At 45.0% G+C, this 20,166-nt stretch overlaps 1 protein-coding gene across 2 annotated transcripts in view; it reads left to right on the plus strand.

Moving 5' to 3' along the window:
* FSIP2 (fibrous sheath interacting protein 2) overlaps positions 1 to 20,166 on the plus strand; it is a 64,918-nt gene that overhangs the window by 29,376 nt on the left and 15,376 nt on the right. For both annotated transcript variants that reach the window (XM_077282932.1, XM_077282931.1), the window contains exons 5-6: positions 5,196 to 5,236; positions 13,116 to 13,185. In XM_077282932.1, coding sequence (XP_077139047.1) covers positions 5,196 to 5,236; positions 13,116 to 13,185 — 111 coding nt within the window. The remainder of the gene's footprint in view (positions 1 to 5,195; positions 5,237 to 13,115; positions 13,186 to 20,166) is intronic.

Consider the following 20,166-nt stretch of genomic DNA (forward strand, 5'->3'; position numbering starts at 1 on the left):
AAAAAGGGGGTTTCTTTTTTTTTGTGTGTTTTGTCATGGATCCCATGACTTCCATAACCTGCCAGTTAGAGGCGCTGTCCCTTCAGGTCACTGAGTTGAGGGGGGCAGTACAGCAACAGGGACTAGCAGTATCTAATGTGCAAGCTGGAGCGACAGGAAGAGTTGCTGAGCCTAAATTTCCATTGCCTGAAAAATTTGCTGGGGAACGCAGTAAATTTGTTTCTTTTCGTGAAGCTTGCAAACTATATTTCCGTATGCGCCCGATCTCCTCGGGTAATGAGGCTCAGCGTGTGGGCCTGGTGTTGTCATTGTTAAGCGGGGATCCCCAAGCATGGGCGTTTTCTTTGCCATCTGATTCTGCTGCATTTGACTCTGTGGAGAGTTTTTTTTCTTCTCTTGGGAAAATCTACGATGAACCTGACAGAATGGCTCTGGCAGAATCTAAGATACGCTCTATTCGCCAGGGGGAGCGAGTTGCAGAGGATTACTGTTCTGAATTTTGCCGCTGGGCGATCGATACACAATGGAATGATCCAGCATTGTGGAGTCAGTTTATTCATGGGGTTTCTGGAAGGGTTAAAAAAGCCCTTCTGATGTACGAGACTCCTGCTTCTCTAGATTCCACTATGAGTCTGGTTGTCCGCATTGATCGCCGTTTGCGTCAGGGGGAGCATGAGACACCGCCTATGAGAGAAGGTTTAGGTTCACGTGAGGTTGCTGCAGGTGAACCCACGGAGCCTATGCAAATTGAAGGGGTGTCACATGTAAAGCGTCGAGCCCCTGAGCTCAGGAAGCAGGGAGCCTGTTTTTACTGTGGTAAAATTAGTCATTTTATTAACATCTGTCCTCTGCTGACTAAGAAAAACGCAACGGCGGAAAACTTCTAAGCTCAGAGGGTGTGGAGGAGACCAATCTGAGCTTATGTATATCCTCCATGGTGGTTTCTCAATGCATGTTCCCTGCTAAGGTTTTTATCGCTGGCAGTGAGCTGCCAATTACTGTTTTTGTGGATAGTGGTTCAGCCACAAATCTCATTGATAAGGAGTTTGTGCGCACAGCTGGTTTTAGGATTGAAAAACTGCCTCATCCTATCCACGTGGTCACCATCAATGCAGCTCCTCTCTCTCAGGGGGAGATTACTGAATTTGTGGCTGAGGTGAAACTCCACATTGGGGTTCTACAGTCCGAGCGGGTTACATGTACGGTGCTCAGGAATCTTCCTGCTCAGGTGGTTTGGGGTTTTCCTTGGTTGTCTATGCACAACCCGGTAATTGACTGGAAAACTCAGGACATAATTCAGTGGAGCGAGTTCTGCCAGGAGAATTGCCTGGCCACATGTGTGGCTGCGGTGACTTCAAGCGTTCCGGAGTCACTTCTGGATTTTGTGGATGTGTTCTCTGAGAAGGGTTGTTCAGAGTTGCCGCCACATCGTCCCTATGACTGTTCTATCAGATTTAAACCAGGGGCCAAATTGCCTAAAGCAAGGATGTTTAACATCTCCGGTAAGGAGAGACAAGCGTTAAAAGATTATATTGCTGAAAGCTTGAGCAAAGGGCACATCAGGCCGTCATCCTTGCCGGTGGCAGCAGGGTTCTTCTTCGTGAAGAAGAAAGATGGCGGATTATGCCCGTGTTTGGATTTCAGGGAGTTGAACCAGATTACGGTTCGTGATCCATACCCTATGCCACTAATACCAGATTTGTTCAACCAGGTGGCAGGTGCTAAGTGGTTTACCAAGCTTGACCTCAGGGGGGCGTACAACCTCATAAGAGTCCGTCATGGTGATGAGTGGAAGACGGCTTTTAATACCTCTGAGGGTCATTTTGAAAATTTGGTGATGCCATTTGGGTTGACTAACGCACCTGCAGTGTTCCAACATTTCATCAATGATGTGTTCTCGCATGTTTTGGGGAAATTCGTTATCGTGTACCTAGATGACATTCTCATATATTCTTGCGACCGTGATGCTCATTTAGATCATGTCAGGCAGGTGTTACAGCTTCTCAGAGAGAATAAGCTGTATGCTAAACTTGAGAAATGTGTATTTTTTGTTCAAGAGTTGCCGTTCTTGGGTTATATTGTGTCTGCTTCTGGTTTTAAAATGGACGCCGCTAAGGTGCAAGCGGTGCTGCATTGGGAACGTCCTGATAACCTGAAAGCACTTCAGCGGTTCCTTGGGTTTTCTAACTACTATAGGAAATTTATCAAGGATTTTTCCATCATTGCTAAACCGCTAACTGACATGACTAAAAAGGGTACCAATTTCTCCATTTGGCCTGAGGCTGCTGTGCGCACATTTGAGTTTCTTAAGAACAGTTTTGTTTCAGCCCCCATTCTTGTGCAGCCAGGCGTATCAAAACCCTTTGTTGTGGAAGTCAATGCGTCTGAGGTTGGTGTGGGGGCGGTACTATCTCAAGGCTCATCTTTGAATGGTTTGCGTCCGTGTGCCTATTTCTCCAAGAAACTGTCATCCGCCGAACGTAACTACGATATCGGCAACAGGGAGTTGTTGGCTATTAAGTTTGCCTTTGAGGAATGGCGACACTTCTTGGAGGGGTCGGTACATCAGGTTACGGTTATTACCGAACATAAGAATCTGCTGTATTTGGAGTCAGCCAAGCGTCTGTCCCCCAGGCAGGCTCACTGGGCATTGTTTTTCACGCGGTTCAATTTTGTTGTCACGTACAGTCCGGGGTCTAAAAACACTAAGGCGGATGCTCTGTCCAGGTGTTTTCCGGGGGGAGAACCTCGGGAAGATCCAGTACCCATCCTCCAAAAGGGTGTTGTGGTTTCGGCTCTCACTACCGAGGTTGAGGCTGAGATTGCCGAGGCTCAGGAGGAGGTACCATCTGAGCTTCCCATCAACAAATCTTTTGTACCGCTTCATCTCCGCTTAAAGGTTTTGGCAGAGCATCATGATGCTGTCCTGGCTGGCCACCCAGGGGTTAGCGGTACCTTGGAGTTGGTGTCACGTCGGTTTTGGTGGCCCAAGATCCGACAGGACGTGGTCTCATACGTGTCAGCTTGTACCACGTGTGCTAGGGCTAAGACGCCCCGCTCCCGTCCTGTTGGCACACTACTTCCTCTTGAGGTACCTAGTAAGCCATGGATGGAAATCTCCATGGATTTCATCACTGATTTGCCCTCATCAGCTGGGAACACGGTCATCTTGATGATTGTTGATCGGTTTTCAAAAATGTTGCACTTTGTGTCTTTGCCTTCATTGCCTAACGCTAAGACTCTGGCTCAGGTATTTGTGCAGGAGGTGGTCAGACTTCATGGGGTTCCGTCTGACATCGTATCTGATAGGGGGTCTCAGTTTGTGGCTAAATTTTGGAAAGCATTTTGCTCACGGCTGGGGATCAAGTTGTCCCATTCTTCGGCGTTTCATCCTCAGTCAAATGGTCAGACTGAGCGTATGAACCAAAATTTGGAACAGTACCTACGCTGCTTTGTCTCTGATAATCAGGAGGAGTGGTCTACCTTTCTTCCTTTGGCTGAGTTTGCCATCAATAATCACCGCCAGGAGTCATCTGGGGAGTCTCCGTTTTTTTGTGTTTACAGGCTACATCCTCAATTTTGTACTTTGAGTCAGAGGGGCTCTTCCGGCGTTCCGGAGGAGGACCAGTTAGGAGCACAATTGTCGTCAGTCTGGAGGAGAGTTAAACAGCGCCTGTTGAGTGTGGGTGCTAGGTACAAACGTGTGGCTGACAGTAGGCGTGTGCCAGGTCCGGACCTGAGTGTGGATGACTGGGTGTGGTTATCCACAAAAAACATAAGACTCAAAATACCATCCCTTAAATTGGGTCCACGGTTTATTGGTCCATTTAGGGTCACCGCCGTTATTAACCCAGTAGCGTACCGACTGGAGCTCCCTACGGTGTATAAGATACACAACGTGTTCCACAGGTCTCTTCTGAAGAAGGTGGTGGGTTCTGTGGACGCGGCGCCTATGCCACCTCCAGTCTTGGTGAATGGTAACCTGGAATTTGAAGTCTCCAAGGTGGTTGACTCTCGTGTAGTGCGCCGCACTTCACAGTACTTGGTACACTGGCGTGGTTATGGGCCTGAGGAGAGGTCCTGGGTACCAGCCTCGGACATTCATGCGGATCGGCTGGTCAGGTTTTTTCATCGTCGCCATCCAGATAAGCCGGGTCCTATAAGCCGTGAGGGCCCTGGGGTCCCTCGTAGAAGGCGGGGTACTGTCATGTCGGAAGCTGTTCAGACCAGGTCGTCCGACAGACAGCGGTAGTTCCGCTTTTGACCACTATTTGCTCATTGGCGTCGGCTAAATTTTGTCTAGCTGTTCCGGGGTTAATTTACCTGATCCTCGGATTGGAAGCTGGGCCATGCCCATTGCCTTTAAATAGTTCTCCTGATCATTGGGCGTCACCGATTATAGCTTCTGTCTTGTGCGTTGTTATATCGGTCTGGAGTGGAGAGCTGGTTGTTGGAGAATCGTTGCTGGTGGTGTATTTTCCTTTGTCTTATTTACTCCTTCCTATATTTGTATTTATTTTGCCCTGCACATTTATAGTGTATTCCTGAGTGACTGCGGCGTGGTGTATATTTTCCTTTATCCTTGTCTGTGCTATCTGTGGGTATTGGTGTATTGCATTCACTGGGTGGAGGGCGAAGGTTTCAGCCTAGGGTTGAAACAGGAGGCAGGGTGAGGTTCGAGGCCTGGACATGCACACCATCAGTGTAAACTTCAGGTAGAGGGTCAGTCAGTATTTCCCTAGTCTGAGGGAAATTGCAGGGGCCCGGGTTATTAGCTCTCGCCCACCTAGTCTCCCCGTGACAATACCGGGCCGCTGCGTCACCTCACCTGTGGAAGGGACCCTGCTCATGCCATACCGCTCATTATCCCCGCACTTCTGCCATCGCCACACCACTGCTGCAACCCCCATGGACACCAGGCCGTGGCGTCGCCCACCTAAGCAGGAAGGGACCCTGCTCAGGTGTACGCTGTACCGCATCACCCTGCTCTGCCACCACCAGCCCTCAGGTAAGATACTGTAAATTCGGACAATAAGACGGACCCCATCTTATAAAAAAAAAAAAATTCTACAATTTTCACTCCAAATTTGGGGTGCGTCTTATGGTCTGGTGCATCTTATAGTCCGAAAAATACGGTATATAACAATTCTACACTTTCTACCATATTCAAATAATAACTTGTTTTCTTCCTACAGGAGAATATAAGGAAGCAAATTGACAGCATTACTAAAAGCAAGTAAGGGTTTCGTCGCAATATGTGCCAACTTGCCTCTTGGAACCTCCTGTCATGTCACACATTATGTATCATGTGTATGGATGATTTTTTTATATATATATATATATATATATATATATATATATATATATATATATATATATATATATATATATACACTCACCGGCCACTTTATTAGGTACACCATGCTAGTAACGGGTTGGACCCCCTTTTGCCTTCAGAACTGCCTCAATTCTTCGTGGCATAGATTCAACAAGGTGCTGGAAGCATTCCTCAGAGATTTTGGTCCATATTGACATGATGGCATCACACAGTTGCCGCAGATTTGTCGGCTGCACATCCCAAAGATGCTCCATACAAGGCAGGATGGATCCATGCTTTCATGTTGTTTACGCCAAATTCTGACCCTACCATCCGAATGTCGCAGCAGAAATCGAGACTCATCAGACCAAGCAACGTTTTTCCAATCTTCTACTGTCCAATTTCGATGAGCTTGTACAAATTGTAGCCTCAGTTTCCTGTTCTTAGCTGAAAGGAGTGGTACCCGGTGTGGTCTTCTGCTGCTGTAGCCCATCTGCCTCAAAGTTCGACGCACTGTGCATTCAGAGATGCTCTTAGGCCTACCTTGGTTGTAACGGGTGGCGATTTGAGTCACTGTTGCCTTTCTATCAGCTCGAACCAGTCTGCCCATTCTCCTCTGACCTCTGGCATCAACAAGGCATTTCCGCCCACAGAACTGCCGCTCACTGAATTTTTTTTCTTTTTCGGACCATTCTCTGTAAACCCTAGAGATGGTTGTGCGTGAAAATCCCAGTAGATCAGCAGTTTCTGAAATACTCAGACCAGCCCTTCTGGCACCAACAACCATGCCACGTTCAAAGGCACTCAAATCACCTTTCTTCCCCATACTGATGCTCGGTTTGAACTGCAGGAGATTGTCTTGACCATGTCTACATGCCTAAATGCACTGAGTTGCCGCCATGTGATTGGCTGATTAGAAATTAAGTGTTAACAAGAAGTTGGACAGGTGTACCTAATAAAGTGGCCAGTGAGTGTATATATATATATATATACATATTAGATAGATAGATAGATAGTTACATAGTTATTAAGGTTGAAGGAAGACTGTAAGTCCATCTAGTTCAACCCATAGCCTAACCTAACATGCCCTAACATGTTGATCCAGGGGAAGGCAAAAAAACCCCATGTGGCAAAGGGTAACTCCACCATGGGGAAAAAAATTCCTTCCCGACTCCACATACGGCAATCAGACTAGTTCCCTGGATCAACGCCTTATCAAGGAATCTAGTGTATATACCCTGTAACATTATACTTTTCCAGAAAGGTATCCAGTCCCCTCTTAAATTTAATTAATGAATCACTCATTACAACATCATACGGCAGAGAGTTCCATAGTCTCACTGCTCTTACAGTAAAGAATCCGCGTCTGTTATTATGCTTAAACCTTCTTTCCTCCAGACGTAGAGGATGCCCCCTTGTCCCTGTCTCAGGTCTATGATTAAAAAGATCATCAGAAAGGTCTTTGTACTGTCCCCTCATATATTTATACATTAACATAAGATCACCCCTTAGTCTTCGTTTTTCCAAACTAAATAGCCCCAAGTGTAATAACCTATCTTGGTATTGCAGACCCCTCAGTCCTCTAATAACCTTGGTCGCTCTTCTCTGCACCCGCTCCAGTTCAGCTATGTCTTTCTTATACACCGGAGACCAGAACTGTGCACAGTATTCTAAGTGTGGTCGAACTAGTGACCTGTATAGAGGTAAAATTATGTTCTCCTCATGAGCATCTATGCCTCTTTTAATACATCCCATTATTTTATTTGCCTTTGTAGCAGCTGCCTGACACTGGCCACTGAATATGAGTTTGTCATCCACCCATACACCCAGGTCTTTTTCATTGACGGTTTTGCCCAGAGTTTTAGAATTAAGCACATAGTTATACATCTTATTACTTCTACCCAAGTGCATGACCTTACATTTATCCCCATTAAAGCTCATTTGCCATTTATCAGCCCAAGCTTCTAGTTTACATAAATCATCCTGTAATATAAAATTGTCCTCCCCTGTATTGATTACCCTGCAGAGTTTAGTGTCATCTGCAAATATTGAAATTCTACTCTGAATGCCCCCTACAAGGTCATTAATAAATATGTTAAAAAGAAGAGGGCCCAATACTGACCCCTGTGGTACCCCACTGCTAACCGTGACCCAGTCCGAGTGTGCTCCATTAATAACCACCCTTTGTTTCCTATCCCTGAGCCAGCTCTCAACCCACTTACACATATTTTCCCCTATCCCCATTACTCTCATTTTATGTAACAACCTTTTGTGTGGCACCGTATCAAAAGCTTTGGAAAAGTCCATATATACTACGTCCACTGGGTTCCCTTGGTCCAGTCCGGAACTTACCTCTTCATAGAAGCTGATCAAATTAGTCTGACATGAACGGTCCCTAGTAAACCCGTGCTGATACTGGGTCATAAGGTTATTCCTCTTCAGATACTCCAGTATAGTATCCCTTAGAATGCCCTCCAGGATTTTACCCACAGTAGAGGTTAAACTTACTGGCCTATAATTACCGAGTTCAGTTTTTGCCCCTTTTTTGAATATTGGCACCACATTTGCTATACGCCAGTCCTGTGGTACAGACCCTGTTATTATGGAGTCTTTAAAGATTAAAAATAATGGTCTATCAATGACTGTACTTAGTTCCTGCAGTACTCGGGGGTGTATCCCATCCGGGCCCGGAGATTTGTCAATTTTAGTTATTTTTAGACGCCGCTGTACTTCCTGCTGGGTTAAGCAGGTGACATTTAATGGGGAATTATTATCACTAGTCATATTGGCTGCCATGGGATTTTCTTTTGTAAATACTGATGAAAAAAAGTCATTTAGCATATTGGCTTTTTCCTCATCCTCATCCACCATTTCACCCAGACTATTTTTAAGGGGGCCAACACTGTCATTTTTTAGTTTCTTACTATTTATATAGTTAAAGAATATTTTGGGATTATTTTTACTCTCTCTGGCAATGAGTCTCTCTGTCTCAATCTTTGCTGCCTTGATTTGGTTTTTACAGAATGTATTTAATTTTCTGTATTTATTTAATGCCTCCTCACTACCTACTTCCTTTAATTCTCTAAATGCTTTCTTTTTGTCCCTTATTGCGCCCCTTACAGCTCTATTTAGCCATATTGGTTTCCTCCTATTTCTAGTATGTTTATTCCCATACGGTATATACTGTGCACAGGTCCTATCCAGGATGCTAATAAATGTCTCCCATTTTCTTTGTGTATTTTTGTGTCTCAGGATATCGTCCCAGTTAATTGCACCAAGATCCTCTCTCATCCGTTGGAAATTTGCCCTCCTGAAGTTTAGTGTCCTTGTCACCCCCCTACTACCCATCTTATTAAAGGTTACATGAAAACTTATTATTTTGTGATCACTATTCCCCAAGTGACCCCCAACCCTTATATTTGATATGCGGTCTGGCCTGTTGGTTAATATTAGGTCTAGCAGTGCCCCCCTCCTTGTTGGGTCCTGAACCAGTTGTGAAAGGTAATTGTCTCTCATAGTTGTCAAAAACCGATTACCTTTGCTGGAACTGCAGGTTTCTGTTCCCCAATCTATTTCAGGGTAGTTGAAGTCCCCCATAATAATGACTTCTCCTTGAGTCGCAGCTTCATCTATTTGCTTTACGAGGATATTCTCCATTGATAGATAGATAGATAGATATTGCAGTGCTGCGGTAGCACCGTACGCAGTGAAAAAGCAGTGACCCACAAAGTTCAAGCACAAAACGTTCCTTTAATGTGTTACTTCACACAGCCCATTCCTTACAAGTGCATAGAATTCATGTTTAGTTCACATAAAAATTGCATTACATAATGCACGGCATCTTCCAAGTCACAGTCCCTACACACGCCGGACTTCTCTTTTGCCCAGTTTCCGTGGGGTGACTGCAGGTCGTGACCAAGTCTCTTACACACATAGCTTCATATGTTGCAGACACTACACACGCCAGTCCTCCTCTGACTAGTTCCCATGGGCTCAGACTGGCCCACAGGGTAACAGGGAAATACCCAAGTGGGCCCCTGTGTAGATCTGGGCCCCCAACCCCACTGTATGGGCAGTACTTGGCATAATTCACTTGATTCACTCTGTACAGAAAAAAGCAGCATCTCATCATTCATTAACCACGCTACCCAGTTTATTATTATACAGAGATATAGAGCAGGTTTTCCCTACATCTGTCTTGGACAATAACATGTCCAAGGCTAACATTTATTTTAATTATTAAGCTGCGTTGCAGCCACCGCTACGCCTGTGACTGCCATGCACACCTATGGACTTCACACGTCTCCATGCACAACCTGGGAAGAACAAACAGCGCCCCCTAGCTGTAACAGGGGTCACTGCCTCACTATATATATATATATACAGTATATATACAGATTGTGCCCGGTGTACATACTGTAGGCACACTATATGGATGCTTGAGTATATGTTCAGGATATTAATATATGGACTATTAATGTTACATTGATCATAAATGCCATTATTATGAATGCAATTAAACCAGAAAACTACTTTAAGTTTCACTGATTTGTGTTATGGCATGGACACAGAAATAAGGCATGTTCACACATCACCAAAAATGTAGAAATTTTTGTACAGAAAATCCACAGAGGAATATAGTACTGGCAAATTGGATGTGATTTCTCTAATCTCATCCACACTTACAGGTGCTTCTCACAAAATTAGAATATCATCAAAAAGTTAATTTATTTCAGTTCCGCAATACAAAAAGTGAAACTCATATATTATATAGTCACTACAAACAGAGTGATCTATTTCCAGTGTTTATTTCTGTTAATGTTGATGATTATGGCTTACAACCAATGAAAACCCAAAAGTCATTATCTCAGTAAATTTGAATACTTTATAACACCGGCTTGAAAATTTTTTTTTTAAACCAGGTATTGGTACTTTTGGAAAATTATTTTAAAATCCGAAATGTTGGCCTACTGAAATGTATGTTCAGTAAATGCACTCAATACTTGGTCGGGGCTACTTTTGCATCAATTGCTGCATCAATGAGATGTGGCATAGGTGTTATGGAAGCCTTGCTTTGATAGCAGCCTTCAGTTCGTCTGCATTGTTGGATCTTTGGATCTGGTGTCTCTCATCTTCCTCTTGACAATACCCCATAGATTCTCTATGGGGTTAAGGTCAGGCGAGTTTGATGGCCAATCAAGCACAGTGATAATGTTGTTTTTAAACCAGGTATTGGTACTTTTGGCAGTGTGGACAAGTGCCAAGTCCTGCTGGAGAATGAAATTTCAATCTCCAAAAAGCTTGTCGGCAGAGGGAAGCATTAAATGCTCTAAAATTTCCTGGTAGACTGCCGCGCTGACTTTGGTCTTGATAAACCACAGCAGACCTACGCCAGCAGATGACATGGCTCCCCAAACCATCACTGATTGAGGAAACTTGGATTGTGTGCCTCTCCACTCTTCCTCCAGACTCTGGGACCTTGGTTTCCAAATGAAATGCAAAATTTACTTTCATCTGAAAACAACACCTTGGACCACTGAGCAACAGTCCAGTTCATTTTCTTCTTAGCCCAGGTGAGGCACTTCTGGCGTTGTCTATTGCTCATGAGCGGCTTGACACAAGGAATGCGACACTTGTAGCCCATGTCCTGGATACGTCTGTGTGTGGTGGCTCTGGAAGCAATGACTCCAGCAACTGTCCACTCCTTGTGAGTCTCCTCCAATTTTTTTAATGGCCTTTTAATAACAATCCTTTCAAGGCTGCGATTATCCCGGTTGCTTGTGCACCTTTTTCTACCACACTCTTTCCTTCCTCTCAACTTGCCATTAATATGCTTGGATACAGCACTCTGTGAACATCCAGCTTCTTTAGCAATGACCTTTTGTGGCTTACCCTCCTTGTGGAGTGTGTCAATGACTGTTTTCTGGACATCTGTCAAGTCAGCAGTCTTCCCAGTGATTGTGGAACCTACTGAAATGGATTAAGCGACCTTTTTAAACGCTTAGGAAGCCTTTGCATGTGTTTTTTGTGAATTATTCTAATTTACTGAGATGACTTTTGGGTTTTCATCACATTAAAAGAAATAAACACTTGAAATAGATCACTCTGTTTCTAATGACTTTGTATTATACAGCTCTGGCAAAGCTGTGATTAAAAATCATGGTTATTCCACAAAATATTGATTTCTGAACTCTTCCTTTAGTATTTTTAGTACATTAGTATTTTTGTTACTTAATGATTATGAACTTGTTTTCTTTGCATTATTTGAGGTCTGAAAGCACTGTTTGTTTGTTTTTTTATTTTGACCATTTCTCCTTTTCAGAAAAAAACAAACAAAATGTATTGCTTGGAAATTCGGAGACATGTTGTGAAAAGTTTATAGAATAAATGAACAATTTACATTTTACTCAAAAACATACCTATAAACAGAAAAATCAGACAAACTGAACATTTTGCAGTGGTCTCTTAATTTTTGCCAGAACTGTATACGAGTTTTGCTTTTTGTATTGAAGAACTGAAATAAATTAACTTTTTGATGATATTCTAATTTTGTGAGAAGTACCTGTATATTTTCAATCTGGAAACTGAACAGTATTGAACTGATTTTTCTATCTGGAGAATGTCAATTTTGCCTGCGCATTTTGCCTACACATGAAATGCAGATTTTTGGTCATAAATGCACAATTAAATTGCAATACTGTGAAGTTTGTTGTGGTCATTCAGCTAAATCTGCAAAGGAGGAATTGAGAAAAAAAGAAAAGTAACAAAAGTAAAATAAGATACCCCTTTTGTTTTTTTCCTCCAGTCTTAGTACGGTATTTATCCCAGTCTGTCCTGTAAAGATCCATACGATTTTCTACTGATCTGCAGTTGCAAACTTCTCTGCTGATACTTGCAGATTTTCTGCTGAAATCTGTGATGTGTGTACTTACCCTTAGGGCTTATACAAGCCATCTGTCCTATGTATTCATTATACTGTCTCTGTCTTGTGAAACACTAAGTGAATAATGCTTTCATACATGCAGAGTTAAATGGAGCACGGATCTAATTTTGCTGGATTCCTTTCTTGGTAGGACTGCTGAAAATCATGTGTAATGTGCTGGTGGTCCTATCAAGGTGGGGATTGTATGGAGTATGTCAATCACATCCAGGGAGGCCTGATTAGAGGATCCTAGGCAAGACTAGTTTGGGGCAAATGATGTCCTGCTGCACTAGTCTTGTATCATGTGCATATGCTGAGCTGTAGACAAAAACTTACTTTTTAAAAGATAGCCGAGTAAGGCTACTTTCACACTAGCGTCGGGCTTGGCCCGTCGCGGTGCGTCGGGCCGAGGTTACCGACACTAGCGTTCTCTGCGCCGCACAATGGGGGCAGCGGATGCATTTTTCCAGCGCATCCGCTGCACCATTGCATGCGCGGTCGGAAAAAGCGGACCGTCGGGAGCAAAAAACGTTACATGTAACGTTTTTTGCTCCCGACGGTCCGCCACAACACGGCGCAACCGTCGCACGACGGTTGCGACGTGTGTCAATGCGTCGCAAATGCGTCGCTAATGTTAGTCAATGCAGAAAAAACGCATCCTGCAAGCACTTTTGCAGGATGCGTTTTTTTCTGCAAAACGACGCATTGCGACGTATTGCAGTTAACGCCAGTGTGAAAGTAGCCTTGGTATGCCTTTTAAAAAAAAAAACGTCACCACTTCTGTATTTATCACCCACTCCTGGTTTTGGCTTACAATTACTGACCAAATACTGAACGTGGCCTTAATGTGATTCTGTATTTGGATTTATTCTACAGTGCTAAACTTTTGGACAGGATAGACAAAAGGGAGCAATATAAAACTCAGCTACTGAAAATAATGGAGAAGGTGAGTCTCACATAAAACTCACCATATAAATAATTGAAATGGAGAAAACCTTAAATTGTTATTTTTTATTCACTTATTAACATCGGCAATAAAGACAAACTATTTGAGATACAGACTATTTATCTTGAGTATGTTACTCCTTTTAGGCTGGTTTGCATTTACGTGTTATTCTTTCTAGAAATATAATACGGTAATTTGACATCTTAACCTCTTGTGGTATATTCCTGAACAGCCCGACAATGTCAGCACGCATTAAACAGTAATGGTTAATGGAAATGACACAATGAATATTTTGGGAAAACATGCTCTAGAACTTTTATTTTATGGGGTTTATAAGTACCGTATACTAGATGGTGGCCCGATTCTAACGCATCGGGTATTCTAGAATATGCATGTCCGCATAGTATATTGCCCAGCGACGTAGTATATTGCACAGGCCACAAAGTATATTGCAGAACCCACGTAGTATATAGCACAGGCCACGGAGTATATTGCAGAACCCACGCAGTATATAGCACAGGCCACAGAGTATATTGCAGAACCCACGTAGTATGTAGCACAGCCCACAGAGTATATTGCCCAGCCACGTAGTATATAGCACAGGCCACGGAGTATATTGCACAGCCCACGGAGTATATTGCACAGCCACGTAGTATATACTCACCTTCCGTCCGCAGGTGTCACCGCCGCATGTGCTGCGCTGTTTCCTGTTGTCGCGGCCGTCATCAATGACTGCGGCCGTCATCACTGACCATGGTCCCGTCCGGCTTCACCTTCCTCACGGCGACTCCGCCTCCTTTGTAGTGCTTCTGGCTGGGCCTGTACGGAGTGGGCGGGGACTCACTCTGCATACTTCCTGGCCTCCCTTGCCCTTTTGTCTCCGCTCACTGGCTGGCCGCGACCCGCGGCCGCTAATTTAGTCCCCGGCTTTTGGCCGCGGTAGGCCCAACAGCGCCCATGGTCCCGTCAGGCTCCACCCTCCTCATGTTGACTCCGCCCCTTTGCAGCGCTTCTGGCCGGGCCTGTATGGAGAGGACGGGGACTCGCTCTGCATACTTCCTGGCCTCCCCTGCCCTTTTGTCTATGCCCACTTGCTGGCCACGACCAATGAATATCCGCAACAGACAGAAAGACAGACAGACAGACAGAAAGACGGAAGTGACCCTTAGACAATTATATAGTAGATACAAAAACACATGTACATGGAAAATGTGAGGTTTCTGTCAAGGTCAAGCTTCAGGAGCACACTGCTGCCCAGCCTTCCTGCTTGTCAGGGGACGGTGTGCTCCTGAAGATTGACAGTTCGGGCCAGTGGCATGTATTCACTTTATTTGATAGCTGTTAATATTTAAGCATAGTTGAGCCACTGGTCCGAACTGTGCTCTCCCATGCGGCTAACTGAGGATCCAATAATCCGGCCAGCGTCAGGGCATAGCACCCAAGCTGTAGAGCAAAGAACTTGCAAATGCTGAAATAACTGCAACTCCTGTTAGACTGCAAAGGTGGCTGGTAACCTAGGCAATGAGCAGTAACTAACAGAACTAAAAATCCCTCTGTCCTTGAAAATGGAGGGAATTTTCAAAAACAAATAAATTGCAAAGTTGCTTTTCTTTCACAAAGCCTTTGAAATTTTACTCATTTATCATATTCAAATAATTAAGTGAACAAAGAACAGTGTTGTGTCAGTATGATATTTTAGGACCTTTCACCAAATTTTTCATGTTGAACTGGGTACAGTAAGTAGTATAAGTAAGTATTTGGCACATAATAAGTTACATTTTCTTAAGTCCAAGTGACTGATCAGATTTCACTGGGGACAAGTACTCCTCCATATATGAGTTGCACAATCATAAGCAGGCGCCAACACAGCAGAAAATTAACATGCCCCTACAATAGTTTTGGTTTCTAATTTTGCAAGATGTAGAGATGCAGCTGTGATCTCCTGGTCTATCATGATGCATAATTAGAAAGTGCTGAGAGCACAGGTGGCTAGGACATTCTACATAAGGCTCTGACAGTTCTGCTGTGCAGCCCCCTCCTCACACTGCCTCTCTGGAGTTATGTCAGTAACAGTCAGTGTCGGGGAGGGGCAGTACAGCAGAGCTGACAGTGTTATGAGAGGACAGCTGATAGTAGGGTTTGTAATGTGACACAGCTTAACTCAGCTATGCTGCCCTTCTCCCCATAGTGACCTTATCTAATTGGTGTGAGCCATCTGTGCCTCTAATCTCCAAGCACATGCAGGAGGTTAGACAGGTATATCAGAGCTGTATCTTACATCTCACACACTGAGAAACCTAAGCTATTGTGGGTGGCGTGTTCTTTTTCTGCTGTATTGCTGCCTGCTTGTGATTGATAAGCCTCATACAGAGACATGTACACCCCCTCCAGTGAAAACTTTGTGATAACATTCACATGAACTTAAATATTTTTAAGTTAATTCAGTGCCTTGAAAAAGTATTCATACCTCATGAAGTTTTCCAGTTTTCCAGTATAGGTTCTGCAGAGCCATCTGACAACTGCAAACCACAGAGGTGACTTCAATTGCAATACAACTTTAAATGGGGAACAGATCCACTTCTGTTAAACTTAGGGCAATGCCCCAGCAAATTTAATTACACTTGCATCTAGTAATATTGATATGTTCTAACAAATTTTAGAGTCACGTAAGCTGGATCCTGAGATCAAAGTTAACTTATTTTTTTTTCCAAAGATGAACTTTCCTGTGGACAAGTGATAAATATCTGACAACTAGGACTCCATCTAATCACTAGAACATGGGTCCTGGGCCCCTGATCCTTTTCATTCAATGACAGTAGGAATGTGAGTTGAGCTGTGTTTGAGCTTCTGCTGCTCTATTTATTGTCTATGGGACTGACTTAACTCCTTCACGCCATGGCCATTTTCCAGTTGTTCATTTTGGATTTTTCCTCCCATTCTTCCAAGAGTCATAACCTTTTTAGATTTCTGCCAATATAGCCATACGAAGGCTTTGTTTTTCATGATATGAGCTGTAATTTTGAGTGGCATCATTGATTTTACCATATAGTGCACTGGAAAATGGGAAAAAAAATTCCAAGTGCTGTGAAATGGCAAAATCCACAATTGTTTTTTATTTACCGTCTTCACTACATGGTAAAACTGACCTGCCATTATGATTCTCCAGGTCAGTATGAGTACACAGCAGGGCCGGACTGGCCATATGGCAATTCTGGCTAATGCCAGAAAGGCCTGTGTGGTTGTGGGCTGCCTTGTCTGCAATGTTGTTAACAGAATCGGTGTTCTCAAGAACATACTGTTAAGAGTTGTGACGGAGCACAAAGTCGCTGACTCAGTCACTTACCCCACCAGGCCACCGGTATCATTAGAAATATTGGTCTTGTAGGGTAATATTAGTAACTAGATGGTGGCCCGATTCTAAAGCATCGGGTATTCTAGAATATGTATGTAGTTTATTTATGAAGTTTTCAGAATGATGCAATTTATACACAGGATTCGGCTGGCCGGGCGTGACCAATTAGCGAAGCGTGGTTCAAATTCCGCGCCAATTCGCGGCCGGACTGCACCTGTTGCTGATCGGTCATGCCTGGCTGCGAATAATCAGTGACGCCTGGGCCTGCTCCAGGTTTTTAAGGGCTCCGGGCGAAAGAGTCTCAGTGGGCCCCCGTCTTTAACACATACCACGATTAATGATGCACAGATACAGCAGAGAAATATAGCACAGCCAAGTAGCATACAGCCCACGTAGAATATAGCACAGCCCACGTAGTATATAACACAGCCCACGTAGTATAACAGCCCACGTAGTATATAGCACAGCCCACGTAGTATATTGCCCAGCCACATAGTATATAGCACAGCCCCCGTAGTATATTGCCCAGCCACGTAATATATTGCACAGCCACGTAATATATAGCACAGCCACGTAGTACCATATTTTTCGGACTATAAGACGCACCGGACCATAAGACGCACCCCATATTTGGGGTGAAAATTGCAGAAAAAAAGATTTTTTTAATAAGATGGGGGTCCGTCTTATTGTCCGAATTTACAGTATCTTACCTGACGGCTGGCGGTGGCAGAGCAGGGTCAAAGGAGGCATGGTGTTGGCAGAGGTGGGGTGATGCGGTACGGCGTGCACCTGAGCAGGGTCCCTTCCTGCTTAGGTGGGCGACACCACGGCCTGGTGTCCATGGGAGGGTTGCAGCAGTGGTTACCTGCAGAGGTGCGGCGGCGGCAGAGGTGCGGGGATGAGGAGGCGCAGTGAGCGGGGTCCCTTTCACCGGTGAGATGATGCAGCAGCCCGGCGTGAACAGGGTCCCTTTCACCGGTGAGGTGCGGCGGCAGAGGTGCGGGGGATGAGGAGGCGCAGTGAGCGGGGTCCCTTTCATCCGTGAGATGATGCAGCAGCCCGGTAAGCAGCAGAGCCGGGTGAATCATGTTGTTATCTTCCTGAAGCCGCACGTGCGCAGATGGAGTGCTCTGCTTCCCGGGGCTTCAGGAAAATGGCCTTGGGAGGCCGAGCGTGCACAGATGGAGATTGCGGCGGCCATTTTCCTGAAGCCGAGATATAAATCTGCGAACTCCGCGATCACCATCTGCGCATGCGCGGCATCCCACGGCCATTTTCCTGAAGCCCCGGGAAGCAAAGCACTCCATCTGCGCACACGCGGCCTCAGGAAGATGGCCGCCACCACCGATAACAACATGATTCACCCGGCTCTGCTGCTTACCGGTCTGCTGTATCATCTCACCGGTGAAAGGGACCCCGCTCACTGCGCCTCCTCATCCCCACCCCGCACCTCTGCCGCCGCCACCACTGTGGGTAAGCCTGCATTACGACTATTAGACACCCCCCCTATTTTCCCCCCTTTTTTGGGAGGGAAAAAGTGCATCTTGTAGTCCGAAAAATACGGTATATAGCACAGAGACGTAGTATATAACACAGCCCATGCAGTATATAACACAGGCCACGCAGTATAGAGCACAGCGATGTAGTATATTGCCCAGCCACATATTATATACCACAGCCACGTAGTACCGTGTTTCCCCGAAAGTAAGACAGTGTCCTACATTCTTTTACCACTCAAAAGTCCCACTATGTCTTACTTTCGGGGTATGTCTTATATTGGAATATTGCGCCGTATATTGCGATTGTGCCGTAAGTAGTGTTGAGCGATATCTTCCGATACTCAAAGGTATCGGTATCGGATGGTATCGGCCGATATCCAAAAAGTATCGGATATCGCCGATACCGATACCAATGCAAGTCAATGGGACACAAGTATCGGAAGGTATCCAGGATGGTTCCCAGGGTCTGAAGGAGAGGAAACTCTCCTTCAGGCCCTGGGATCCATATTCATGTAAAAAATAAAGAATTAAAATAAAAAATATGGATATACTCACCCCTCCGGCGGCCCCTGGACCTCCCTCTTGTTGCCTTTCCACAGCACAGGTTATGAGGAAGCTGCAGATTCTAGTGGGGAGCCTGAAGGACCTGTGATGATGTCAAGAAGAGGGAGGGCTCTGAGCTGCCATGTGACGCTCCAGCCCGCCCACTTCTTACATCATCACAGGTCCTGTGTGTGCACAACACTCGGTGTCCAAGCATGGCAGGCAGGTATGCAGCGATCTCCTGGCCCCTGCTGGTGCTGCCTCCTCCCCAGGACACACAAATCTCCCCAGCAGTTGCAGGAATCAGCGCTGAGGAAACCATGTGTGTCCCTGCTTAAGTGCAGCATTCATTTGCTGCTCCCTGCTCACCTGATCGGTGGGCGGGGAGCCGCTAATGAATATTCACTGCACTTAATCATTGGGACCACGTGGTTTCCCAGCTCTGATTCCGGGCAGCGGAAAAATACGGTAATGCAGCAAAAGGTACCGGTACTATGGTGTTATGATCCTAGTGGCTGAGGATCGCAAAACGGACTAGCTAAGTTAATGAACATAGACACGAGCTCTAGGGAGGTGGTAACTGGACTGACCGCAAACCTGATCCTAACCAAACACACTAAAGGTAGCCGGTGAACGTGCCTAAAATCCTGGATGTCTCGACGCAGCCTGAGAAACTAACTACTCCTAGAGGGAAAGTAAGACCTCGCTTGCCTCAGAGAAATCACCCCAAAGATATAGGAAGCCCCCAACAAATAATAACGGTGAGGTAAGGGGAAAATACAAACGTAGAAATGAAAACAGATTCAGCAAATGAGGCCCGCTAATACTAGATAGCAGAAGACAGATAGGGAACTGTGCGGTCAGTAAAAAACTCTATGCAAAATATCCACGCTGAGAATACAAGAACCCCCACACCAACTAACGGTGTGAGGGGAGAAACTCAGCCCCCTAGAGCTACCAGCAAGCAAGGAAATCACATATTAGCAAGCTGGACAAGAAACAAAAATAAACCAAGAAACATATGAACACTGATGATCAAAAAATGAACAAAGAAAAACTTAGCTTCTCTTGAAGAGACTGATAACGAAGGAATGCAGGAGAGCTCCAAAATAGCACTGAAGACATTGACAGCAGGCAACCACTGAAAGTCCAGGTGAGCTAAATAGGAAACCAACTACCAGATAACGAGACAGCTGATCCCAGCCACAACCTGCAGAAAAACACAAAGAGCCACCAGAGGGAGCCCAAAGACAGCACTCACACAGTACCACTTGTGACCACCAGAGGGGGCCCAAAAATAGAGTTCACAACACTATGGCTTATATTTTTCCAACGTACAGTTTACTATGTCTTACTTTTGGGGTGCGTCTTACCATTAGCCGACCCCGCTAAAACCCCCACTACGTCTTACTATCGGGGGTGTCTTACTATCGGGGAAACACGGTATATAGCACAGAGACGTAGTATAGTATATAACACAGCCCATGCAGTATATAACACAGCGGATGCAGTATATAACACAGCCCATGTAGTATATTGCCCAGCCACGTAATATATTGCCCAGCCATGTAATATATTGCACAGCCA

Source organism: Ranitomeya variabilis, chromosome 2, assembly GCF_051348905.1.
Source record: "Ranitomeya variabilis isolate aRanVar5 chromosome 2, aRanVar5.hap1, whole genome shotgun sequence".
Classification (NCBI taxonomy): Eukaryota; Metazoa; Chordata; class Amphibia; order Anura; family Dendrobatidae; genus Ranitomeya; species Ranitomeya variabilis.